The 27,213-nt window shown below is 40.7% G+C and overlaps 2 protein-coding genes across 4 annotated transcripts; one reads left to right on the top strand and one right to left on the bottom strand.

Annotated features, from left to right (window-relative positions):
* Window positions 1-959: 959 nt before the first annotated feature.
* lrp10 (low density lipoprotein receptor-related protein 10) lies at window positions 960-10,185 on the bottom strand. Of its 2 annotated transcripts, none has more exons than XM_062445049.1 (10): window positions 10,171-10,185; window positions 8,646-8,814; window positions 8,482-8,514; window positions 8,021-8,165; window positions 7,508-7,701; window positions 6,823-7,406; window positions 6,279-6,715; window positions 5,207-5,401; window positions 4,218-4,347; window positions 960-3,003 (listed from the first exon to the last, which is right to left on the bottom strand). In XM_062445049.1, exons 2-10 carry the CDS (start codon window positions 8,692-8,694, stop codon window positions 2,347-2,349), a joined length of 2,424 nt encoding a protein of 807 aa, XP_062301033.1. In that variant the 5' UTR covers window positions 8,695-8,814; window positions 10,171-10,185; the 3' UTR covers window positions 960-2,346. The 2 variants fall into 2 exon arrangements, with proteins under 2 accessions (XP_062301033.1, XP_062301034.1); XM_062445050.1 differs by lacking the exon at window positions 10,171-10,185 and adding an exon at window positions 9,168-9,185.
* Window positions 10,186-12,322: 2,137 nt separating this feature from the next.
* mmp14a (matrix metallopeptidase 14a (membrane-inserted)) lies at window positions 12,323-26,248 on the top strand. 2 transcript variants are annotated; one of them, XM_062444363.1, is made up of 10 exons: window positions 12,323-12,550; window positions 20,612-20,760; window positions 20,934-21,056; window positions 21,447-21,754; window positions 21,865-22,026; window positions 22,740-22,873; window positions 23,617-23,755; window positions 23,961-24,111; window positions 24,878-24,993; window positions 25,201-26,248. In XM_062444363.1, exons 1-10 carry the CDS (start codon window positions 12,467-12,469, stop codon window positions 25,518-25,520), a joined length of 1,686 nt encoding a protein of 561 aa, XP_062300347.1. In that variant the 5' UTR covers window positions 12,323-12,466; the 3' UTR covers window positions 25,521-26,248. The 2 variants fall into 2 exon arrangements, with proteins under 2 accessions (XP_062300347.1, XP_062300346.1); XM_062444362.1 differs by lacking the exon at window positions 12,323-12,550 and having other exon boundaries at window positions 20,674-20,760; window positions 21,865-22,029; window positions 22,704-22,873; window positions 25,201-26,247.
* Window positions 26,249-27,213: the final 965 nt, after the last annotated feature.

Raw genomic sequence — 27,213 nt, 5'->3', positions numbered from 1 at the left:
GATGTAAAATGGAGAGGTTTCCATTTTTTCTTTTTTTTTATCTGTTATTCAATAAATAAAGACAGCAGGGAGCTAAATAAATCAAAGATGAGTTTTGTTGGTGGCTTCAGCACCTCTAACATTCCCTCTATAGCATTTCTCATGTCTTATAGTTAATGTATTGTTAAATAACTGAATACAAAGATGAAATGAAACTTCTTGCAGATGTGGTTAAATTCTATAAAATGTGTTCTTCACTCATGGAGTGCATCCTAAGAGTTCAGTTCTTCTTATAACAAAGATTAGCCTGCTTGTTGTTTAGTGGTCAAAGCCTGCTGTATGTTGCATTTGAGATTTTAAGCATCAGTCACACATACATACAGCATTAAACATTGTTAAATTGTCCTTTTAATTCATAAAAAGTACAATTTTAACATCTTATTGAGGGCTGGAAAGGGGTGTAACATGCAAACCCATGAGCTTAATCAAATTAAGTGGACACAATCTAGGATGTCTGCTTTCTACAAATATAGATTTAAAAAAACTCTTATAACTTGTTTTTCTATTGTCATCTCGCTGGTCAGTTAGCTCAGCCAGTGAGAACTGCTTTAAATGAATCAGTCCTGCTGGTGAAGTGGTTAAGTTAAAATTCAACTTCCTGCAGCACTGACTTACCAATTAAGCACCAAGTGGCCAATATAATTACCTTATAGACTAACTGATCCTCAGTCCATCCATGTAGTACCAAACCTCGGAGCAGAAAGCTTCTACTTATGTTCAGACGTCACTCACATTGATCTTTAACTAAATCACCAGAGTGAAGACGTGAACTTCCACCTGAAGATCTCTCTCTCGGGAATTTGTGTGAATTTCTACAAGACTTTTGAATACAAAGCACAATGCAGCATGTGTCACTAAGGTGTCACCTCCTTTTCTTACCCACTTAACCCCCAACACACACAAACACAAAATCACCACAATTAAAAGTGCAAATCGTTTAATGTCAGCCACATTTTTACTTATGTACAGTGAAGTTGACCCTAATAAAATCATAAAATCACTTTCTCTCTTATTTATCTCATTATATTGTAAATTTAAAACTTCCTACTCCACGTCGACCCTAATACATTCAACAAAGCAAAAACAGAACAAACTTAAAAGAGAGAGAGAGCGAAAGAAAAGAAGAAAAAAAAGAGGAAAAACAACTTGCAGAAATAAAAACACCATAAAATATACAATAATACAAATGGCACACCACAAGTCTGTTGTGTCAGAATGTGATTAATTCCCCTCAGGGGCTGAAGATTCAAGTTGAGTCTATTTCGTGTACTCGGAGGGGGGGTGGGAGGAGGGAAGGGGCCCTTTTCATCACTTCAGGGCGCTGTGCACACCACACACACACACACACGCAGCGCACACACACACACCCTAAAATCAGGCACCTAAGAGATTGTCTTTTTGACACGTTTGCTTTTTTAGACTACATACATTCACTTTGGAAGGGGTGCACACCTGTTGTTGCCATGTGTGCTTAAAACCGGGGGTCTCAAAAAAAAAGAAAAATTATTGCCAGCTTGCAGAGTAGACATGCATTTTCATGTTGTAATAAAGCCATTGATGTATGTGTGTGTGTGTGTGTGTGTGTGTGTGTGTGCGTTTGCGTGTGTTTGATGTGGGGAAAAACATTTGCCTGTGTGTGTGTGTGTGTGTTTTTCGGTGTGCGTCGTGTGTCTAAATCTCCTCAAACCATCTACAGGAAACTCCTCAAAAAGGCACTTAAATAGGGGGATTTCTTTTTCTTTTTCTCTTCCTCTCTATAATATCTGATATAACATGTGACTGGATGTTAGTGGCAGAAGTATGTGGAGATAATCCACATCTACAAACATACTCCACTGTCTACGTAAGACTAAAATGCAAACGCATTCACACAGTTTGCAGTTATACAAACACAATTATTTTCCGTCACTCAATCAGCTGGACAGTCGCCTGCCGCCTCGGTATCAGGATAGGGAAGATTCGTCTGTGCAAAAGTTTACCTTCAATGTGCAGCCGAGCGTTAATTAAGTGCACATCCGACCAATACTCACCGACGCTTACTCACAAACATACGTCAGCCATGCTTTTTCGTCTTAAACAAAAAAAAGGTAAAATACTCGTCTCCTTAAGTTCACAAATCCAACTCAAAGCAATTTCAAAAAGGCACCGGACTCTGCACAATGAGGGCGAGTCGTCGCGGTGGGCCGCTCCTGTGCTCAAGTTCAAACGAATGTGGAAAGACTGGGTTTCAGTTATTATCAGTGAGTAAAGGAGATAGAGTAGAGGTGGAGGAGGTGCAGGGGAGGGGGGAGGAAGTCCTGGCGTCATTCAGGTGAGCATGGGAACATCATCCTCTGAAGTGGTGTCTTCAGACAGGGGGATGAGCAGCACCTCGTCGTCAGAGGTAGACGAGGAGGAGGAGGAGAAAGACGGGGAGACGGAGAGGGGCATGGAGTTGGTGGAGGAGGAGGAGGGCGAGGCTCTGAAGAGAGAGATGCTCAGGCCCAGCGTGTGGAAGATGGAGGCCAGAGAGGGGCTGCTCGGGGGGACGGCGACGGGAGGAGTTTGGGGAGTGGCCGCGGGTGGAGCTGGGGGAGCGTAGGGAGGAGGAGGAGGGGAAGCGACAGGTAGAGGCGAAGGAGGAGGAGGCGGCAGTAGAGGAGATGGTGCTTCGCGCTGCTGCTGCTCCGACTGGGACAGCAGGCCGAGTTTCTGAGGCACCGGCTGGTTGACCGCCTCCACGGCCGACGAGAAGCTGGTGGGAGCCGAGTGAGCCGTCGTCTGACCGGGAGGAGCGGCGTCTGTCTGCTGCTGGGTGGAGCTGGACGTCTGGGAGGGTCTGGATGGAGGTCTGGGGATTAGACCCCACCTCCTCATGCGGCGAACAGCTCGGCGGACGAATCGTGGCCGGCGTCTGCGGTGAGGGGAGTTGGCGGCGTCCTGGCGGAGGAGTTGGAGGATCCCTCTCAGAGAAAGAGATGATGTCTGACGGAGGAACAAGATTTTTTTTTAAATTTAACTTTATTGATGCCAAGAAGGAAAATTCACATTACAGCAGTGCAGGAAACAAGAAAATAGACAAAAACTATGAGTAATAAATGTAAAATAAAGCAGAAATTACAACTCTTATTTGTTATTTTCCTCCTAAATCTGCATTAAAATCATTTCACTTAGTACAGCTTTAACTTCACAAGATGCCAATCCAAATTTAGAGGACGAGTACGTAGTTTAGGTAAATCCCATGAGACAGAGCGTGCTTTGTTTAAATGGTTAATCCTTTCTACCCCCCGTCACCGTCTCAACTGTCCACACCAACTAATAAAGCATCTTAAAGTGGACTTGGACGGCAACAGCTCTTCTCCTCTTAAAGCTCTTCCCACTTCAGCTCTTAGCCTGCTGGGGATTAATCAGCAAATGACTTTGAAGACTGAAGACACTGAAGACACAACTGAGTGCAGCCTCTTCTCTGATGAATGAATGTTGTGTCACTTCTGTCTATTTTTAGTTTTTAGTACCGGGGGTTTTTCCCCACTTGCTCTTTTCTTTCAAACTTTACAATGTTTACATAATTTGTAATGGTCCAAACTGCATTACTGTGGCTTTAAATAAGTTTTATTTCATGCTGCGGTAAGATGCTAGCTAATAAGTGTAGGGTTGCAAAGGGGTGGAAACTTTCTGATACATTTTCAGTAAATTGGAATTGAGAATTGGGGTAATTTATACAAACTGTATCAACTAAATATAAACATTTTGTTTTGTCATAAGCAGACACGCATGCAAACTAATACAATTTTTAATGGCATTTTGACTGATTTATTTGAGATTAGAACTTTAAATCAATGCTTTCATTGAACAACAAAAACATGAATGTTGAGTAAAATAAACATTTTCCCTTCTAGAAATCATGTGTGCATGTGATGGAGGAGTGCACTGTGCATGTAGGGGGAGAGGCCCTGCAGTAAGTAATGTGCTATGTGCATGTGATTGAGGAATATAGTAGATATTAAACTGTATTTACATTAAATCTGGTTGTTTTAACCAAGATTAAGTTACAAGATGGGTTTATTTTTCTAACTACAATATGTTTCCTGTTATAGGCTAACATGCAGCACTGCGGGAACAAAATGTTCCAGCACGTCAGCAGCTTAAAAAAAAACACCAGAAATTAGGATACTGGTTATGTGGTTCTCAACTCTCACCTCATTGGGATTTTCTGTGGGGAAGTCCTCCACTGGGGGAATGATGCCCTGGGCTATCAGCTGACCGTAAGACGGAGGAGCCTGCTGCTGGATCAGTTCCGCTTCCTGACGGCTGATTGGTGCGAACATGCTGCCAGGAAACACACACACATTAAGACGCATTCACACACTTAAAAGCGCTTAAGAGACACACACAGAGTAAAGCCTTTTGCAGTGACATCACCAGCTCTCACTGTAATAGAGACCACGAAGTCCATCACCTTAAAAGGTTCGTTGGGTTTTATAACGAGGATGACTGACACAGAACTGCGTCACTGGTTGTGGTCTCACCTGAGCGGTCGTGTCCCACTAATTACCTGCATTTTATCTCTCATGCCTTCCTGTGGGGAAACTTAAAGCCACCGCCGGCCGATAAGACACAAACCAGGCATAGTTTTTCCTTTTTATATGATTTATATTTTAAGGTTTAAAGTGAATTAAGAGGAGACACGATGCACAGCACATGTGATGCTGACGGTTTACAACAATAAAAACAACAACAACTGCGGCTGTGTTGTGGGAGGTTGTGTTATGTGTTAGAGAGATGCTGTCTGCTAGAACTGGCAGCTACTGAAGCGAGTAGTGAGGAAAACAAAGCGTGACTTTCTCAGCACAAAATCTGTCTGTGGCACCTTCTTTTTTTAAGTCAGAAGAACGCCTAATTATGTTCAACTGAAATGAAAATAAAACAGCTAACAAAGGACAGGAGAACTGGAATTAGAGAATTAACATTGAAATTATGAACTCTATTAATATATTTGCTTACACCTGACCTCATGTGCAAAATAAGATAACACTTAGGGGGAAATTAGGTGTTATATCATTTACAGTATACAGGTACAAAAATGATCGAGTAAGCTGGAATTAAAATGAGGAAAACTGCCCATAAATCCCAATTAAATTAAATTAAATACATATAGAAAACTATAAGAAGAACTACATGATGTTACCTGTACTCTCTGGTCCTGAGTGAATACAGTTTACAAGTGCAGCCCATGGCGATGACCAGCAGAAGCCCGCACACCAGGCTGCCCACCGTTGCCGCAGTGATGACCTTGCGGGGCAGGATGACGGTGCAGTTCAGCTCGTCTGTGCCGTCCTTGCAGTCCACCTGGCCGTCACAGCGCCAGCTCTCAAACACACACCTGCGGACGGGACAATGGGTCATTTGTGTGTTTGAGGATACGGGAATGTAACAAGAGAGGGAGAGGTTCAGTTTCAATCGATAATAAAAACCACAGGATTGTAAAACTAGCAACTCAAGCACAAAATAAGATGCTCAAATAGTTTGTTAGACTGTGCAAAAATGTGTTTACGTGATTAGGTATTTTATTAGCTAATATAAAAGTTGAAACAAACTACCATTATAATCAGCTTTGTGTCATATATGCTGCTCTAAATGGATCAAAAGGAGCTTCTTTATTCAATTTTCAAATTCCTAGGTTGAATGTAACAATAAACTGAACACAGAACCATAAAAGACATTCTCAGTCACATATTTTTTGCCTGTTGTTACACCCACAGCTTTACTGACATGTAACACAACTGTAAACCCGCAAATTACACAGGTATGATGTCCCAGACTCCACATGATCACATGCCTGCACACACCCTGTGACTCACACACTTACGTTATAACCAAAACACACAGAGGCCCCATACTTAACTAACCTGACCACAATGGAGACACATAACATTTTAGCTAATGTGACAAAAACAATCTATTAAAAAAAGAGAAAAAACTAATACATGAACAGCTATTAAAAAGTTAAAAAGTTAACTGCTGTTTCCAAAGTCAAGACTGAACTTTGAACTTCAAAGTCAACATGGATGAGAAATCTAACACGTGCTCAAAATCATGGATACTTTGAACATGAAAAAAAAAATTCAACAATAATCTTAAATTTGAGCTCCTTCTTAATGAAGCTGCACTAAAAATCTGGGAGAAATATTCACACAACTTTCCTCTCTGATCCAGGAGAGTGAGAAGGCTTTCAGTCTCAAACTCTCACATAAACCCACCTGTCGCTGTCGCAGTGAAAAGTCCCTGGCTGGCACACGGTGCAGTCCCTCTCGTCGCTGCCGTCAGCACAGTACAGCTGGTAGTTGCATCTCTCGCTGACGGGGTAACACACCGACCTGCCAGCGAAGTGGCTCGATGACACCGCCCTCTGCCCCGCCACTCCGCAGGCAAACTGGTTTGGGCTGCAGCCGCGGCACCCCTCCTCGTCCTTCCCCGTCTCTGGACAGTCCCACTTCCCGTCGCAGCGCTGCTCCTGAGTGAAGCAACCTCCTGACGCACCGCCACAGCGACCCTCCCACGGAGGGCAGTAAGTCCCGACGTGGAACGTAGCGTTAAAGCCGCTCCCATTCGATTTGGGAAGAGTCTGATAGGTCAGCGACAGCAGGCCAGTGTGAGATTCTACTTGGACTGATTTGTAATTGGAGGCGCTGGTGATCTGTGGGGAAACATGAAGGAAACATAAAGTCAACAAATGATCCTTGATTGTAATTTTTTTAAAGAGTTTGTAAAGTTTGGATACATTTATGGGTTAAATACACTCACAATTTTGATTAAGTCTCCTTTGCCTTGTTCTCTGTTGCTGACGGTGAGGTTGTCCCCGACCCCCAGCACCAGCTGCTGCAAGTCCAGTCTGAGCGGCCTGGAGTCTTGTGGGTCCAGAGTCCAAACACAGAACAGTCCGGTATCACGATTGGCTGGAGGCGAGAAGGTCCCATAGAAGGTCTGGAGAAGCCCTCCGCAGGGCCACGGAGTAGGTGTGGGCGTCACAACGTGCACCACAAAGGGCTCCCGCTCCTCCTCCCTCTCCTTCAGCAGCGACCACAGATCAGACTCCAAGTTCTGCTCCGCTGACATATCAGAGCTCTCGGGTTTATCTGCGACCCTGTGCCTCTCCGAGTCCCTGTCACTGTTCCTCTCTGGGTACGTCTCTGCTTTGCCCTCTTCTGCCTGTGTGATGCTGTTCTTGGGGTTTTGTGGGGGGTCCGCTTCGGCAGCACAGCCCTGTTCATCTGTGCCGAGACCGTTGCCTTCTCCGAGACACTCAATCTGACCGTTACAGCGCCAGGAGAGGGGTAGGCAGCGCCCTCCGAGGCATTCAAAAGATGTTAACGGGCATTCACCAGAGTCTAGATAAGAAGAAACAGAAGAATAAAATAAACATTTTTATACAGCAGAGGGGGACAGACATCACAGAAACAGTTAAATAAGAAACACCATGGAAACGCACTTCTGGCGTAGCTCAACCGAAACGACGACACAGGGAACAGATGCGGGAGAAAGTGATGCGTCACTGTAATGTTTCCCCCTGGGAATTCCATTGGCTGCGGCAACTTGGATCCGCAAAGGACAAACGGCTCCCCTCCAGCTGAGGATTTTATAGTCACCCATTCCTTCTTACACCGGACTGAAAACTGGGAGAAGCTGAGGAGGGAATCAGAGGGAGAGAGGAGGAGAAAAGTGGAAGGGGAGGCATATCAGTTGATCTGATTTATAAAACCATACAGAGGCACTTTTGACAATTTTCCCCCAAAAGCTTCAATGCAGCAAAAAAATGCAACACAATGCAGAAAAGATACCCAATAAAGATACCCAGCTCAATTTAGGCTGTTATTATCCAAGAGGGCATCTGATTGGCAGCAAATCATTTAATTTAACCTTAATATAGGGTTGCATTTGGGAATTTAGATATAAAATCACTGGCATGTGTATCTGGTATTTGAAACTCTCCCAGCGTCAGTACCTGAGAACGACGGGTTCTCCTTCTGAACCCTTTATGATCCAGCAGTCGTATGTAGAGCCGAAGCGGTAGGACCAGCTGTGGTAAGCAGAGCTCCTTATCTCTCCCTCTCTGCTCTCTAAGACTTGAAGAGAGTGCCCACAATGGTCTGAGAAACACAAGGACAAAAGGGGCAGAGGTTATGTTAATGTAGTTGTTGTGTAAAGTTAATGTAAATGTCCCCACTGTGAGACAAATAAAGGAATATCTTATCTAATCTTATCTTATGTTGAGGTGTTAAACATGCAGGATTTGGAGGGAAGTGTCAGCAGCCTATCTAGTTTTTGATTAATACTTAAGCTCAATATAATGCAGTGAGAGCGCTGTTAAATATGACCTCCCTCAGCTCAATGTATGACTGAATTATTATTTTATGACATCTGCAGGAACAACATGAGAGAGTGCTGACTGGTCTGTGTCCTCACCATAACTGAGAGCGGGCTCAAAACAGCTGCACACTGCAGAAGGAAACAGACATAAATAGCACGAGTCAGGCAGGCATTTAACGGCATGAGAAATGTTAACAACAATTTAAGTAGGTGCCTCGGACGGACACACAAAACACAACGATGAATGTGGTTTCACTCACCTGCTATGCAGAAAAGTAGGAGAGCAAAGAAGTTGTGAGTGACCGTCATCGTGGTAATGCTCCTCCTCCAAAACACTGCAAATCATAAAAATAAAAAAATGAAGACTTGAAGGCGAAATAAATGTCAGAAAAGGGTCATCGTAGGCGGTTTTGTTCAGGAAGACTTCATCTGCAAAGTGAAAGAAGAGAAGATACAACTAAGAAACACATAAAGTACCTTCTATATATAAAAAAGAGACAACATTCAATAAAGTAGAGAAAACCAAAATCAAAATAAAGAATAAGGTATAACACCTACTATCTTGTAATTGTGATAAAGTAACTCCTAATTATGAGATATGGTGAAAAATGACATAATGTATTGTTAATATTCTCCTTAAAGCTGCAACAATTAATCACTTAGTTGCCATATATTAAATTAATCAACTGTTTTAGTTTCTTTAATCTTCTATGATAATAAATTTAATTTCTGTGGGTTATTGACTGTTGATTGGGACAAAATAATACATTTGAGATAATCACCTTGAGCTGGAGGAAACAGATATTGCCTTTTTTCTGAATAGAATAAATAAAAAGTCTTTAGTCAAAGAAGAATAAAACTAGAACAAAACTACATTAATAATGATGAAATAAACAAAGTAGTACTATAATCAAAAGAAAAATTTAAATAATGTAATAATAGTTTTGAAAAATGATATTTAAAACTTGAAATTACATATTGACTAAACAAAGTAAATACGGACTGATAATATATCAGCCAAAGGGGCTAAAAAAACACAACTTTAACACTTAAACTACATGAAGCTTCTAACACTAATGTAATTTTACTTCAGTGGGAGTTTTTCATGTAGAACTTTTACTCATAATGGAGTATTTCTACATTGTTGTTCTCAAGTAAATGACCTACACACTTCTCACACTCTATAAAGTAAACTTACCATCGTTATTAGTAGGTTTACAACGCTTTTTTACATTCCTAAAACCAAACCCAGGTCCTTGTGTGTGTTAGCAGGAAAACAATAGGTATGTGTAGTATTCAGGGCCTCTTGAATGAGGTTGTTTATCTCCTCACCGCGTCGTTGTCTCACTATTTCCTTCCTTTAATCTCCTTAACAATGACGCCAGCTATTACCTTGGCCAAAACTAGCATTTAAAGCTCTTTCTATCCCTCTCAGTGATATAAAACTATTAATTCAAGTGGATTAACAGCTTTTTTTTTGGCTAATTTGTGTTTATATAAAGTCTTAATATCAACATAACGAGTTAGTTTCGGTTTAAAGCAGAAGGAAGGAGCCATTCCCTTCCTGGCGAGCTAACATGCTAAAGCTAAAACAACCCTCGCTTCATTTTTTATTTATTTTTCTTTGCGTTAAATCGCGTTTTTATAAGCGGGGACAACCCGAGAAAATTACTGCCAGCGTACCACAAAGGACTACAGAACAAGATGAAGCTATAACATGTAGACAAGAAGCGGTAAAAATATAATAAAAATGTATTTTTTAAAGAGAGAGAGAAGTGTCGTTACCATGTCAGTCGGCCTCTCTTGTTGACAAATTCTTAACCACTTCCGTATATTTCAGCTCATGACGTAAGGGGGCGTGGTTTGTGACGTAACACTTAAATGGATTTTTATCCATTCATAAAAATTTGCTTCATATTTGCTCCTCATAGTAAGTGTTCTATGCTTATTTAGACTCATATTAACGCTGTAAACTGTATATATTCTTACAGGCAGCTGATTTACAAAAAAGAAAGTGATAAGTGAAGTGTTTATTCGTCAACACAAGGTGTCAGTGTTGTTTAGTTCATTCATCAAAACAGTTTTAATTCACCAAAAAATGGTGCAAAGGAGGTCCAAGCAGGGCTCCTTGACTGAGTATACAGTGGTGGATGAAGTACTCATTTCCTTTGTGGTACCACAATGTAAAATCAATCCATTACAAGTTTAATTCCTGCATTTAAGATCCAACTTAAGTAAAAGATTAGATATTCTTTTATTAGTCCCACGATGGGGAAATTTACATTGTTGCAGCAGCAAAGTGGATAGTTAAAATAGCAGAGCATCAATAAAAAAGAATAAATAATAAGTCAGTACAAAAGCAATAAAACAATAGAAGTAAAAATATATAATAAAAAAATCGTAACATTATTTACAAGAGAGTAATATTGGCGTTGAATGATATATACCTGAGTTTCATAGTTTGAAAAGTACAGATTTACTTAAAGGATGCATTCACAGATGTCTTAAAACAGTCAGGTACTCTAAAGAACACTTAAGTAATTTTATCTTGCTGCACTTACAATGTGACGGGGGACAAAATACAGAGTCCTCCTTCTGTGCTAAAATGTATTTAAAAGTTTATCTGAATATGAGTCAAGTCAAGTAGATATCTTTCAATGTTAGTGTTTGTACTGCCAAAGTCCCTCTTTTTGTTATTATACTTCCACCACAGCTCAACAGGGAAACACAAAGAGGAACAGACTATAAATGTAGGAGATATCCACACGATATGACTCAGACTGCTGAAGCCTTATATAAACTTCAGATAAACTCAAATAAATATTTGCACAAAAAGACACACTGTTGGCTCCCATTACAAACAAGAAAGGCACATTTGAAGGCTAGTTTGAACAGGAGGAATGATTGCAGCGAGGAAGACCTCTTTCAGTGTTCATATCGACAAGTATCCTTTAAAGTAATAAAGGATAGGTTGCAGAAAATCATCTTAGCTGGGTACAGAAAGGAACAAAAAGTTCTACCAGAAACACTTTTCTCTAAGAAGAAACTTTATTTTCAGACACATCCACAAAACAAAATAAAATAAAACCAAAGATATAAACTTTGCTTGTTTTGTTGAATCTTTATCTGGAAAGTAAATAGCAGTATCAATAGTAGGGCTACCAAATAAATGTAGTGGAGTAGAAAGCACAATATTTCCCTTGAATGTAGTGCATTGGATTGGAAGTATAAAGTAGCATAAAATGGAAATACTCAAGTAAAGTAGGCTACACGTACCTCAAAATTGTACTTAAGTGCAGTATTTGAGTAAATGGACTTAGTTACTTTCCACTACTATTCATATTTTATAAATTGATTATTATATGTTTTTGATGAAAGCCAAAAAAGTAGCTGATACACATGGTTAAGTGACAAATGGCTTTTACTTATATAAACGTGTAAAGTTAGGATGCAAGACAAGATGTTTTAAATTGTGATGTTTTACTTTAATTAGTCGTGTCAGTGGAGCAATTTCCATTTCTGTCAATCATATAAACAAATTCCACAGAGATCTTTTCAAGCTGCCAGTAATGTTACAAAATCGTTTCAAATCATTGTATATGTGCGTGTCTGTCATTGATCAGCACTTTAACAAACCTGGTCAGCTGTCGTCACGCAGCCTTGTCAAAAAAAAAAAAAAAAAAAAAACCTGGAGGAGGACCCACAGGAAAATCCATCTCTCTCTGCCCACGTCCACACACGCTGCAAACCTACCAAAGCAAAGCTGAACTATGAAGCTTTAGTGAACAGCAGCTGATCATTTATCCCGATGCTTTTGGCTTTTTGTTGGTTGTTTTCCGCTCGACTCTGACTCTCCAGGAGTCGCTTTTTGCGCAGAGAAAGCTGCGCTCAAAGAGTCCATGCGGATACGACCACACTTTTCTGCCACGTTTTAAAGAGAAAACAAACCGGAGTAGCATCGATCGATTGATTTTTTTTCTTTATTTTTCTTTTCCTTCATCGTCTGCTGTCCACACGGCGGGACTTGTGTAGAGACACAGTTTTCTGAACTTCTCTGTGGAGACAGTGTGCAGATACAACAATGCTCCTCCATCTCCTCACACTGGCCTGCGGGCTCTGCTGCTTTGGTTTTACCTCCGTCACTGCAAATGTGCTGAAAGCAGAGGTAAGTCTGTTGGAGAAAAAAGAGGATTATATTAAATGTAAACAGCAGATTGATAAAATACAGGATTTTTATGCTTATGTTCAGTGTGCCATGCAGGTTATAATGTGCCAACAATGTTTATTTTCCATTTTCTCCATTTCAAATCAGTTTCCACAATTATTCTACAATACATCCCACATCGTAGCTTTAAAGTAGTTTATAGTAGAAACATGAATTATAGTGATCTCATTTCGTTGTAATTTAACCTCCTACTATTTGCAATGTCTTCTAAAAATATGTTTTTGTCATCTTACAACTGCTATTTCTGTTCCTACGTGTTTATTCCCCTTCTTTCAAACACTCCTAACCCCTTTTCTCTGTTAAAACGAACCCATCCTGAGTTGAAACTGTAACAACAGATGAAACTTCATCCACAAAAGGGAGGAGAAAAAAAAGTCCTGACTCTAAACTCTTGTGGCTTGAGAAGGAAGAGGGGGAGATCCAACCATGCAGAGGCAGCAAAGTTTAGAAACCTCAGCTGAGCTGCTTTGTTCTGAGGAAAAAATGGGCAGTGGTGGTACTGGGGGTGGGGAGGGGAGCAGGGGAGGGGGTTAATGGCTTTCATCTGTGTGTGCAGACTGCACAGACAGCAGGCCGAGAAGCTTGTCCACACTCACAACAAGCTGGACGTGAGACGGTCTGTCAGGGAGACGCAGTAACCTCGGCTCGGAAACAGTAAACTGCAGATTAGCTCTCACCTGAACAACATATTTTGTCATCAGGGAACTTAGAGCTCTGAAAATGATTGGGTACATCCTGGGCGCCTCCGCTGTCTGCACATTGTAGATTTGCTTCATCCGGCTGTGTTCCAGGCCACCTTGTTGATAACATCAATAACAACCAGTTGTTATAAGTGCATGGAAAAAATTAGGTGATATTCAGTCATCTTCAGGAAGTGATGATATACAATGTTGCTCTGTAAAAGACAGGATGCTTCACTAATATCCTTCAGCCACAGGAAACTGATTCAGAGTAGAAAGTCAATTCAGGTGTTAGTTAGGATATAAAAGAGACTGTGCTAAAGCTCTTAGTGGACGCAAGGTTCGTAAATGAGTGAAGGAAGACCTTAGTCACTGACCACAAGTGCCTGGCATATGAGTCAAGCCAGACGTGGTGGATAACTCAGAGAAGTCAGACAGTTTATAAGACGCCGCAGGCAGCAGCCCCCTGTGGCGAACACATCGACACAGTGATGAACGGCTGTAAACAGGGTGAGAAAACACCACTGTTTGCAGCAGCTGTACAACATCAGCGTGACAGTTTAGTGTGCAGTATTTAATGCAAGATGCACAAAGATGAGAGCTGGATGTCTCGTCTGTTGATGCAGGTCGCGTATGTGCAGTTTAATTGTCAGTATGTGATGCTGTCAGACTGAGAAAGACGATAAGCCGTAATTATCGGGTCTGGATTACATCACCTGAGGGTTGTATAGGAAACCTGTGATCAAAAGATAGACGTGTGTGTATGTGTGTGTGTAGAAAGTAGACTAAACTGGAGAAATAGGAGTAACAAAGACATAATAACAAGTGACACAAAGGTCAAATCATCATGGATGAATCTTCCCTTTTTTGGGGGGGGTCGAGAGGTCCGAGGAAAAGCAGAAACTGAAGTTAGAGGAATTTTGTGGTTTATCAGTGTTGCTCAACATCTCTGACTTCACTGTGACAGACTCAATCCATCCTAAATGAGCAGAGAAGCCCCACCAAAAGAGGAATACGACTTCCCCTATTCCCTGAAACGAAAACACTTCTAGCGAAGGACCATTTTTGCGCCCTCCGGCATCTGTTTTCATTCACCGTGTTTTGCCTTGTCTAACCTTTTCTCTGCTTGAATAAAACACTTAGTTGGACTTTGTGAGCCAAGGAAGCGAACAGCAATGAAAACAAGTGGGTCTAAAAACAGGATCTCTCCATATCTGGCTGAAAGAATGCTGGAGATTTCCCGTTGCCATCTGGAGACACATGTCTCGTGATCCCAGCAGATCTGACCAAAACACATCTGGATTCAATTCTCTTTATCTTGGCTGTTGATGTAGCATCAAAGAAAAGCCTTGCTCAAGCTTTGGTGCACGCTGCTCCGGCAGGCAGCGGCTGTCACTTAAGAAATGTCAAAATAATCCGCTCGATCGGCCTTAATTAGAAACTGATGGAGTTCAAGGGAGAAAGGGAGCTTATCTACACTCAACACCTGAAAAAATGCTCCACCTTGGTATAAGTAGAGGACATCAAACAGCAAAAAGTTTCCACCTTGATGTTAGTGAGTGCGGAGTCACAAGTCTTGGCCTAGGACTGATATGCTTTCACTATTATACTGATCAAGATCTGCATTCTTGCTGCTCTTTATTTTGGAGCTCAGCTGGATGGATTTGGCAAAAGCTGAAAGCAGAAAGTGCTGATCCAAAAGCTAACTCTCAAAAGTCGGCCAGCCACTTAAAATGCGGTATTGGAAAGTAACTGTACATAGAACTTGAAGGTAGTTGCACTTTTCTGAAGTGTTTCCATTTCATACTATTGTGTAACTCTACTACACAGCACTGCCACCCTCCATCCTTACAGGACTCGATAATAAATGTAAAACTCCTCCAAAAAACAGGAAAAAAAGAAGTATTCAGACCTTTTATTTAAGTAAATGTATCAAAGCTAGGATGTAAAACTGCTTCATTACAAGTAAAAGTCCTGCATTCAGAAGTATTCTCCACAAAATGTACTCAAGTGTAGAACATTAATGTACTCATAATGCAGAATGAATCCTTACAAAGCAGAATATATCGTCAAAAGGGGTTTTCACAACTTTTAATAGTATTGATGAATGACAATGCATCATATGGTTTATAATCTCCTTATATCTTACATATAGGATATATGTAGGATATGAACCTGCAAAGTAACTGCATTGTAAGTATAGCTAAATACATATAAAAAAGGAAAGAAAGGCAATAAGATAGCAGTAAGATGAAGAAGAAACACTCAAAATTGTACTTGAGTGCAGGACTTGGATAGCTACTTCCACCATTGGTGCTTTCTATGGGATTATTGTCATAAAGCAGTGTCCTCCAGTGCAATCACCCCTGTCCCAAAAGTATTTATCACTCTCGTATCAGTTTGCCAGACACTGTTTCCAGACGACAGTGAAATAAAGTTTTACTAAGCAGAAAAAACTGTCCAGTGATAGTATTATTTGACCCTGCAGATATGTAAATGCTGTGGTGTGAGTGCTAACTGGGTCAGAGACGCCAAGAAATGAAGGCAATGTGAGATTCAGCCACTCTTGAGCAAAATTCTCTGTTTTTTCCGTTGGCACCGAACGAGAGGAACAACTGACTCAGTCGCTCGGATTTAAATTCAGCCATACTTCTAACCCCTCTCTCTCTCTTTCCCCACTTTTCTTTTACCACTCGTCCTTCTAATGTCTTTACCTCTCCTTCTCTAATGTAACTCTGCACTTTAGATCATCCTCAGCTGTCTTTAACTCTCTTTGTCTGCTCTTTTTTCTTTTCCTTCATGCCTGGTGAGATTCTAAAGACGTATGTCAGCTTAAAATATGACCGGGGCCTCATATGACGTATTCAGTAACGCAATGACAGTTTCACTTCCTATGAAAATGTCATCATCCTTTTTTCTTTTCTTTTTTTTATCACGACAGCTGTGAGTACACAGGGGGATTTTTTACATTTTGTTTATAACTTTTCGGAACATGTGGTTGCCTTTTTTTAATCACGCATCCGGGAAAATGTATCACTCCTCCGTCTCATGAGCATGTGACTAAGTGTGTGGGACAATAGGTGGCACTGACATGTCCTGTGAGACATCGCATACACGATATCCAGCCACACGCTCACATTTTTTACTTGTTGATACTCACCGGATTGAACTATTTAATGTTTTGATAGCACAAAGCTGTCCTGCCATTAATGTGCTTACTGGTGCAGATTTCCAAATCATCCAAAGTACCAAGAAGAATAAAGAGGCTGAGTCGGTTTAGTGTCTAGGGAACTTCCTGGTGCGCTTGCAAAAGTGCACACAGAAAATAAAGCAAAACAAGGAGAAAAGTTATATATAAAGCCTCATTAAAGTCCCATTTCATAGAATGACTGCCCACACGCTGACAAAAAAGTAGAAGAGGCTCTAAAGATGCATATTTGGAGAAAAAAAAACGTTGACCAGTTTTGACCTTACAGGGTCTTGATTAGAGCAGAACTAGTAAGAGCTAATTTATTAGATCTGCCATTCTATGTACACAATGTTAAAATGTTTTCTTCTCAGTAGTCAAATTATCACACAAGTACTACTGTAACATGGAACCACTGTGCACTATGTAAAGACCACGTGCAGATTAATACAGCCGAAAGTATGTTTGGTTGTTCTTATCCTGAGGAGAAGATGATTGCAAGCAGCCACACGCAGCAGTGCTCTGGAGGCAGCATACCTACCTCAGTTTCTGGATTTTTAATGTATATTTCATCTATTTAATTATCAATAAATACAAAAATCGTCAGGTGGTTATTTTCAAAAGCTGGTGATGATTTTCTCAATTAATCAATCAATCATTTAGTCTATTAAAAATCACAAAAAAGTGAGAATGCCTCTCATAATTGACATTTAAATCCATTTTATCCAAGCATTTGTGTAAAAAACCAAAAAATATTCAACTCACAGTACTTTTAAAAAGTTGGAAGATTAAATATTTCATTTTAGTGCTTAAAAGGTGAAATCAGTCGACTAATTGATCACTCAATCAATCTTTCCAGCTCTGTATAGATCAGTAAGGTCACAGCAGGGTCACCGAATCCATGTATACATCAAACCGCTTCACCAAAATAACCTCGACCACCAACATTTACATCACACTGGTTGTGTTTCACTGAGCATTATACATTTGGACCACACGTCAGTCCACACACACACACACATACACACACACACACATACTGCACAGACCCAGGAGTGTGTGTTTACCAAACCAGCAGCCAGCCCTGTGACCACACATGGCTGAGAGCTACCGAGCCACCCCAACGCCAACAATACCAGCCATGTACAAGTCTCAATAAATAGAAGCTTTGATGGTGGCTGCAGCTAGTTCCAGGCAGGAGGGGTGCATGCTGGGATATCTGGCGTCCGAACCGGAGGCGGAGGTGGAGGTGTGCGTTAGCGTGTAGTTGAAGGAGTAGTTTGGGATTACAGGAGAGAAGTGGAGGTCTTGATGGTGTTGGAGGGGGGGCCGGGGAGGGGGGGAGGGTGTTTTTATAGAAGCAGACGCATCACCACACTGGAGCCACAGGAAACACTAGCAGCAGTCAGCAGCGGAGGCAGAGAAAAGTAAATTTGGTCGGCGTTGGAGGTAGATTGACACAGAGTGAGACAGAAGATAAATTAAATTAACTAGACCCTTAAATAATCCAGAGAAATCTTTAAGAAAAGGTGAGTGAGTATGACGCAGAGGCAAAAGAGAGAAGGGGGATAAGCTGCCCCTCTCTCTCTCTCTGCAGGTCATCATAAGTGAACCTTGTTCTCCGGCCTCTCTGCCCCACCACATGACTAACAGTAGCTGTGTGTGCCCCGGGCAATATATGGCCAGGTAGTCCTGCTCCAGTCCTGCTGCGTTTCCATCCCTCCCCTGTTTTTTCACCCCCTTCACTTGTCGGATGAAGGTTTGAAGAGAAAAACAGCGCTAATGGTGGAACAAGAGAGATATCTGAGGTTTGAGTGACGCCAAAGCAGGAATTCGGGGTAATTCCCTCAACTTAATTTGTGGTTGAGGATGAGGTGTGCTTTAACTCTCTGTGGAAAGACACAGAGTCAAGACACATTTAGGCCTTGAACTATTATAAGGGGACATATTTGATACTTAAAGGGGACATATGGTGCTTTTTTGTGATTTTCTGCTGTTTTCCAAGATGTGTAACCTCTGCCTGTTCCTTGTGATGATATCAGGTTGTTCGCATGTGCCCACAACAGGTCGTCTGTTTCATAGCCTTTGTTTCGGGTTGTACACTCGCAGATTTCGAGTCCAACATGTACAGATGTATTTGAGTTTTGAGTTTAAGTCTCGAGTAAAGAATGAGAAAAAGAAAAACGGCCTGTTTTAGACAGAGGCTAAACTGAGGGGCTGCGTAAAGAGCCGGTTTAATATATACAAGGAGGTTTTTTTAAACTGTAAATCATGCATATTTATACCAGTAGAGCTCCAAAACAAAAATATAGAGCTTGAAAATGTGCATATGTCCACTATAATAAAAATGAGATAGTGAAAATGATTGAACAGATAGACTAGGAAAGCTGGTTAGCTTAGCTTAGCATTAGGACTGTACACAGGGGGAAACGGCTGGCTTGGCTCTATTTAAAGGTCACAAAATCCTCTTACCAGCACATTTCATCTCGATATGAGAGTGGCATTGATCTTCTGTCTCCCAAAATGTTGAACTACTCCTTTTTAAAAGTGCCTCTGTCCAGTGTTAGACCACCAGCAGCAGGCAGTGGAAAGAATAGCCTGGCCTTTCATGTGTTAAGATAAATAGTGGTGGTTTTGGTTGACATGAAGACAGACAGACAGAATGGGGGGGGGCAGTGTAGACAGTGACAGGAAGATCTTAAACTCAAGCTTTGAGGAACCCAAATGTTGCTGAAAATGTTGCTTTTTCCAGCGTTTGTGGCTGCGAGTTGTCTTTGGCTGCGATAGTCTAGACAGAGTTCTGGGTCATCGTGAATAAAATGACATCACTGTTTTTCGGATTGTGTGTTTTATTTGGCTTTTAGTTCCTTTCTCATCCCTTCTTATGACCCCACAACAAAGTTTCCCGTAAAGCATAAATCACAAGGCCCTTGTGAAGATTTGGTGTTAGTCTTTTAAGAGTTCGTTAAACGGGTAATGTCACAGTCACGTGAAGAAAAGACAATAAATGTAACGTGCTGTGGTAGCTCAGTGTGTGTTGGCTGCTGAAGAGAAGGATATGTAGGTTGACCCTGTTGTTATTGCTGCTTCAAGTCAATTTGGTACAAAAAACCCCCTCACACACACACACACACCCTGTCAGCTTTGTTCAACGAGCAATCCGTGTGATACGTCTCAGAGAAGCAGGTCTGAACAGGCGCTCAAAGTTGACTGGAAGTAGACAAAAAGCCAACAGGTTCACACAAGGGGCCAAACCCTTCTTTTTTTGTTGACGAAGATGTTTTCAAGTTGTTTTTCTGCAGCCTACGGCATGTCTGACTAAGTGACTGAATAACTCACAAAGAAAGTAAAAGAGAAAGAAATAATTCTTAATAATATGTCACTAAACCTCTCATAAACACTTGGATTAAGTAAAAGCCTCTGGAAGCGACATGAACTTTTTGTATTTCAGCTGGTTAAAAGTAGATTTCCGGTATTTTCTGTTGTCAGAAGGTAGTAATTTATACTGTCAAGTCCTGTAGCTAGAATAGGAAAAATAAAAAATGTTTTGGCAGCATGTTAACGACTGAAAATCTACCCAATGGAGAAAAATTATTTTTAGTTTGTGACCCAATTTATGAAAGGTTGGAGGTGTTTAATTTGATATATAGTTTCATAAACTATTCATATATGTTATCCTACATATTGCATATTTTTGTATAAGCTTCAACTTTCACTAGTTTTGTTATGTAGGGTAATAAGTTAATGCAACTGCTCCCCACTATTGAATATTGTCATTTAGTTGTAAAAGAGAATAATGATACTTGTACATGAAGCCAGATTGATCATTGATTTCGTACAAGAACATAAAGAAAACATCATTATGTATACATGGTCGAATAGTTTGTCTGGATGTCAGATTTTTAGATAAATAAGCTCTTACAGCTGTGTTTCCGTCTGTGAGATCAGTCAGCCTGTAAAACACTAAACCCAACACCAATAAACCTCTTTCAAACCTTTGCACAACATAATCCACCTGTTCACTGGTAGAGGAAACAGTGTGAATCTGTATAAATGTGATTATCTTCATATATTTACACTATAATGGCAAATAGGTGACGTTTTCGTTCCTGTCTCTCTCCCTCTCTCTCGTAGGCTTGGCTGCAGCAGTTTGGCTACCTGCCTCCAGGTGATGTCAGAGCTCAGGCTATCCGCTCACCCAAATCCATTGCAACGGCGATAATGGCCATGCAGAGGTTTTATGGTTTGACTGTCACCGGCTCCATAGACGCCAACACGTTAGAGTGAGTCCAGTTTGACAGCTTTATAACACATAACTACTCGGTTTCAATTTGTTACTGGAAAAAAAGCCACAAATATCTGAAGGTCTTTTTTTTTTTTTTTTTTTTGTTAAATGTGTCCTACGAAGCAGTTGGAATATTTTACATAGCTGAGAGTTTGATTTTGCCGTTGCCAGGGCGATGAGCCGGGCACGATGTGGCGTCCCAGACAAGTTCGGCCCGGAGCTGAAAACCAACCTGAGGAGGAAGAGATATGCCATTCAGGGTCTGAAGTGGGACAAGTCTGAGGTGACATTCAGGTCAGGATCTACACCCGACACCAACACTGATCTGTAGTTTGGATTTACTGCTAAAGTTTCACATGTGCAGCTACTTTATTGTCCAGATGATGTTAAACTTATTTAAGGAATTTAGGGCTGAGTTAATCAGCTGAATTTTTTCTCTCTCATTTTATCTTTAAAATGTTGAAAAATTGAGGAAAAAAATAACTCTCTCTAACTTCTGAGAACTTACTGTCATAGAGGACTGAGAAAAATTGACTATGCATCGATCAATCAATTAATCAATTAATCAAAACTAGCAGGCAAATGTTAAACCACTTAAATATACACTTTTTACACTGAACAAAAGACATAACACTGCAGTACCTTTAGTGTCCTAAATCCTAGTGTCTCCGTTATCTACTGCAGCATAATGAACTACACCCCGAAAATTGGTGAACATGCCACATATGAAGCCATCCGAAGGGCCTTCAAGGTGTGGGAGAGCGCGATCCCCCTCACCTTCAGAGAGATCCCCTACAGCCAGATCCAGGGCAAGGTCGACAAGTTCGCAGACATCATGCTCTCCTTCGCAGAGGGTTTCCACGGCGACAGCACGCCATTTGATGGTGAAGGTGGCTTCTTGGCGCACGCTTATTTCCCAGGCCACGGCATCGGAGGAGACACGCACTTCGACCTCGCCGAGCCCTGGACCACTGGGACCGTCGACCAGGGAGGTAAGAAAAAGAGCACGGAGCTGAGCCGGGCGATTCAACAGATTCAATTTGTTTTCTTTGCTGTCGTCTAAACTGATAAAAACTAAATTTCCTCTTCCTCTCATCAAAAGGTAATGATGTTTTCCTGGTAGCCGTCCATGAGCTGGGTCATGCTCTGGGTCTGGAGCACTCCAACAACCCCTCTGCCATCATGGCCCCCTTCTATCAGTGGTTTGAAACTGAAAACTTCCAGCTGCCTGACGACGACCGCAGAGGCATCCAGGCCATCTACGGTGGGTTGATCTGTTGGTCTCTTAGAGCAGCCATTTGTCTGGATGTCAGGAAAAAGATCAGAGGATATTCTGACATAATAAACAGAATTTGGTGAAGCAGAAGTATTTTTCTTTCTGCTTTATTATTCTTTCAATCAATTTCCTCTAAAGGCCATGAAGCTCAAAATCATCTTGCCACATTTATAGACTGCTGGTGCTATGAAATATTTAATGAATATGACCATCTAATGTATAAAAAAGAGAAGTATGTATGTAATGTATTAAATTGAGGCCTTAGAAATATGGTGTTTCTCTTCTTTCAAAGCAGTGATAAAACTTTGAAAACTTAAAGTCCAAATTCATTGCAAGGGTGTGACAACCATGAACAGTCCATTTGGTTTAATTTATCAGAAGACAGATGATGTTTAAGTATCAATTCACTGTTTCTTTTATCAATATTGGTTTAGTTGTAGCCTACTGATAGAAACTGACACAACAGCTACAAGCACCATTGTGATTTATGAGCTATAAAAAAAATCAAGCTGAAATGAAACAGGTCATAAAATCTTTCATTGAGCATTAATACAAAAGCAGAACATCCAAAGTGTGCATCAATAGAAGATGATATGTGCGTATAGCAGAGTAAAAATGTAAAATAAACATAATTTGAGACATGTTGGGTGGTCTTCCTCTAAATAAACCGTTTCTCTCTCACACAAAAATCTTTCCCACAGGAACAAAGTCCGGCGCTCCCCCTCCTCCCCCCCGACCCACGAAGACGCCCGTCAAGCCGGACAATGGCCCGGACATCTGCGAGGGTCACTTTGACACCGTCGCTGTCCTCAGAGGGGAGAAGTTCGTATTTAAGGTACAATAATTTTCACTTTAAAAAAAAATATTTCACTTAATTTATCAAAACCAAAAATATTGAGTATCACACAGATGTTTTTGCTTCTCTTTTTCTGTTCTTTAAATTAATTGTTTAACATTTTGGGGGAAATGTGCTTATTTGCTTTCTTAGAGAGTTAAATTAGAGGATTGATACCACAGTCATGTTTGAATGCTCAGTATAAGGCTACAGCCAGTTAGCTTAGCTTAGCATAAAGAATGGAAACAGAGGGAGAAGTTAGCCTAGCTAAACCATAACTTTCCATTTTACACTTTTTGTACACAAGAAACCAGATATTGTGTTAAATAACGAGCTTTAGAACTGCTGAAAGGTAGTTTTTGTTACCTTTGGATGAGGCATGTTAGCTATATATCCCTGTTTTCAGCCTTTTTGCTAAACTAAGCTGATTGCTCCAGCTTCATGTAGGAATAGCCTAACTACAACTGCTTAAACTTGACTGTTTGTTCCTTTAATTCTGCAAATTCTTGGGCTAAATGCTGCTTTTGCATCAAGCAGGGTTTTCATATTGATTATTTGCTGAGACAGTAAGCAAATTCTTACATCTGACAAGCTGAAACTAGACAATATTTGGAATTTTTGCTTAGTCTGTCAATTTAAGCAGCAGCATGCATTATTTCAGACGCATAAAGAAAACAAAATGCCAGCATGGAATATATTCTTGTGTAGTTTTAATCTACATCTGTGTGTGCGTGTGTTTGCAGGACAAATGGTTTTGGCGTGTGCGTAACAACAAAGTGTTGCCAGGATACCCCATGGCCATTGGTCACTTCTGGAAAGGCCTTCCTTCAAACATTAACGCTGCCTACGAGAGAGATGATGGGAAATTCATCTTCTTCAAAGGTAGTTTCCCTCTGAGATTAAATTGAAACCAGATTTAGGACGGTGGCGTCATTGCAGCTGCTCAAGTGATCAAATTCATGTGTAAACTGTTACGACATCTTCCTCTGATCTTCCTTCTCCCCCCCTACCTCACTCACTTCTGTTTAGTATCTGCCTTTCTTTTCATTATCCTGTTTTTTTTTTTTTTCCTTTCTTCCATCTCCAGGTGACAGATACTGGGTTTTCAGTGAGTCTATTATGGAAAAGGATTCCCCCAAGAGCCTGAAAGACCTGGGTACTGGTCTGCCCAAAGACAAGATCGACGCCGCTCTCTTCTACACACCAACAGGACAGACGTACTTCTTCAGAGGCACTAAGTAAGTCAGAATTTATTATATATTTTATTCTTATTTTTCCAGTATCGTCCTAGTGTTGAAGAACCAATCAGTGAAAATCCTTCCTCATTATCCTTGTACACTTTCAGCCTTTTTACAGCCTTCTGAAGTACTATCAGAGACATTCCTGTAGCATGAATGTCTTAAACAAACATGCTTCATACTCTTTTCATACATGCAGTAACAAGTTCTACCTTGATGTACATCTACCTTATCTCTTATCTGTCTGAGTGGCCTCCCACATTTCACTTCTCTGACTCACAATCATAGGACCCCCCTCATCTTAAACTAACACGTAACTTAAAGTATCCTTGTGTTGCATTTATAAATGGGATATAATCAGTAAGTAAATGGTTATAACACATTTTAATGTAGTTATACAACCATAAGTGGAAGCTGATGTATAAATAGGTAATGAATGACAATAAAAGTAAAATATGTCTTTCTAATAAGTAACCAACACTTATAAATATCCTTATATCTGTATTATAGTGTGTTAATGGTGTCTAGACGCTCAAACTGCATCAAACTCCTTTTTCAAAAAGCTGACAGGATTTGCAGGGAGTGAGGAGGGATGACATGTAACAAAATATCCCTGTTCAAACACAAAAACAGGAACATTTGGCATCAAACAGGCCCGTCTTAAATCCCACCAAAACGCCCCAGCAGCAGTCGTAGGAATTAATCACCCAAAACTGTTCTCTCAAGACATATTTCTTTAATATTTCCCTCTATGTGGCATTTGCAGGTACTACCGCTTCAATGAGCAGACTCGCACTGTGGACAGAGACTATCCAAAGCCTATCAGCATGTGGAACGGAGCACCGGAAAACATCAAGGCTGCCATCATGAGCGAGGATGGATGTAAATAAACATTCTTATGTGCATTTTCACCTTCAAAACACCAAATATTACTTCTAGGATTTGCAAAAATGTGTTGATGATAACTTAACTGTATATATTTCAAGTTTTAGCCCAAAAACATCTCCATCGTTGTGTTTTCTCCACTCAAAACTGGAAGAAAACTCATGAAACTAACTCCTGATTTTTCCATCTTTCCATTTTCCACAGCTTACACGTATTTCTACAAAGCCAACAAGTACTGGAAGTTCAACAACCAGTACATGAAGGTGGAGTCTGGCTACCCCAAGTCTGTGCTCAGGGACTGGATGGGCTGCGAAAGCGAGGATCCCAAGAAGGGTCGGGAAGAGGAGGTGATCATCATCGAGGTGGACGAATCGCAGGGCGGGGCCGGGCCGGTGGCGGTGGTGATCCCTCTCCTCTTACTGGTGCTGGTGGTGGTCACTCTGGGAGCGCTTTTGTTCTTCAGGAAGTACGGCACGCCTCGACGCCTCCTCTACTGCCAGAGATCCCTGCTGGACAAGGTGTAGACAGAGCGACGGGTGATTGACAGACTGCCACAGAGGGACAGAAAGAGAGGGAGAAAGAGGGCCGGATGAAGATGGAAACTGACAGGAGGGGGAAAGAAATGAAAGAGGAGGAGAGAGCAACTGGAGACAAGATGGATGATTAGGGATTTTTTGGTTGAAAAAAAAAAGGGACGATGCTGATGTGTTACGGTTTGGGTGGTTTGTTTTCTCAAAAAGGGCCCTAAACTGAAATCAGGAAAATGTGTATTTGTATGTTAACTATTTACATGTACTGTTCTGTGTTCAGAGATTAAGAACATACCCACAATCTCAAGACTTCATCGATGACTTCCCTCCTGCCTCTCCTCTCTCACACCCCTCCAAAAAGAGAAAAAACCCCCCCCACAAAAATCCCTTCTTCCTCTCCTTTTAACTGGACGACTCCAGCTGAACTGCTGTCTGATTCATTAGCTTCACCAGTGTAGACTTTACAAATCTGTGCTTTCAGTTTGGGTTTTACTCAGAAATTTGAGGTTTTGCTATAAAATGCATTTGCTGTCAAATCTTTGGGGATATTTTTGGTAGGGAGTTTTACTTTTTTTTTTTTTTTTTTAATTTTTTAACTTAAATTCATCATTTTGACATTACAATTGCTGTTAAATCCAATGTTTAGGCAACATTTTTCTACCACTAAGTAGGGCTGGGTATCAAAGTTCATAAAGCTTTTTTAATGTCTAAAATGTTAAAAACTGAGTGTCAGGTCAGATTTTACAAAATGTTGACTATTTTATTCAGAATCTTATGTACAGCTGCATGTGCATCTTTTGCTTCTTTTGTTTAAAAAAAATAAGTATTTTGTGGAAAAGTATGCTCATATTGCTCAAAATAAGGTACAGAAAATGTATTGTAATTTGGAGAAATTATACCCAGTCCTACTCTTTAGAGGTTCCTCTCCTTTCTGTTAATCCTGCCTTTCTCACAGGTACTCAGTCAGTCGCTAAAGATGGAGGCCGTGTTCAGTTTTAGGAATCATTACCTCCCTAATTGTTTGATGGGTTTTATGGAGCTGAGTATAATAGCCCAGCCGTAATGCACAGTGTTAGTATTGATTGATGCAGAGATGAGTATTTGTTAAACCAAGATTATGTCCACAAAATTCAGACTTAACTTGGGGCTCTGAGGCGATTTCCCCCGACCCCCCCGACAAATCCTCTGGTTACACCCCTGTCAAAAAAGCCTGGTATAAAAACTACAGTATATAACTACAACTTGAGTCGCTTAGACTTGCAGCCAAAACTTTTTAATTTCAGTGCAAGCAGTCAGATGGGAAAAATAATACTGAAAATAAATAAATAAATAAATATGTGATGTTTTATCTCACAAATAACACTTTTCAAACATTCCAGTATTTGTTCTCAATTGACGAGCAGAGACGCTCGTACAAATGTGCGTGTACGCGGTACGGTTTCCAACAATATGGTGCAATCTTTAATTATTATCGTTTTTATGGGAAATTGTTATTATTATAAGTATGGTTATTGTTATTATTGTTCTCCTGGTAAAGTTATAATGACTTTTTTTCTTTTTTTTTTCTTTTGTACGTTGTCATTTGGAGTCCTGCTGGACAGAGGCATAACGTGACAATGATGGAAATGAATTCCCAGTTTACATTCAGCGTGCAGTGAATTAGATCAGAAGAGGGGGGTAAATGTGA

Source organism: Scomber scombrus, chromosome 23 (assembly GCF_963691925.1).
Source record: "Scomber scombrus chromosome 23, fScoSco1.1, whole genome shotgun sequence".
Taxonomy (NCBI): Eukaryota; Metazoa; Chordata; class Actinopteri; order Scombriformes; family Scombridae; genus Scomber; species Scomber scombrus.
Note: the sequence above shows the minus strand (reverse complement) of the source record. Positions and strands in the feature narration are given on the sequence as shown.

What these genes read in the sequence shown, in the direction of transcription:
- lrp10 (XM_062445049.1), bottom strand. Translation starts at nt 8,694, where the DNA reads ATGACGGTCACTCACAACTTCTTTGCTCTCCTACTTTTCTGCATAGCA. An exon ending in TGAGCCCGCTCTCAGTTATG is followed by an intron (nt 8,166 to 8,481) that starts GTGAGGACACAG and finishes TGTGTTTCTCAG; the next exon opens with ACCATTGTGGGCACTCTCTT. An exon ending in CTCAGGACCAGAGAGTACAG is followed by an intron (nt 4,348 to 5,206) that starts GTAACATCATGT and finishes GTTTCCTGGCAG; the next exon opens with CATGTTCGCACCAATCAGCC.
- mmp14a (XM_062444363.1), top strand. Translation starts at nt 12,467, where the DNA reads ATGCTCCTCCATCTCCTCACACTGGCCTGCGGGCTCTGCTGCTTTGGT. An exon ending in CAAATGTGCTGAAAGCAGAG is followed by an intron (nt 12,551 to 20,611) that starts GTAAGTCTGTTG and finishes TCTCTCTCGTAG; the next exon opens with GCTTGGCTGCAGCAGTTTGG. An exon ending in GAAATTCATCTTCTTCAAAG is followed by an intron (nt 23,756 to 23,960) that starts GTAGTTTCCCTC and finishes TTCCATCTCCAG; the next exon opens with GTGACAGATACTGGGTTTTC.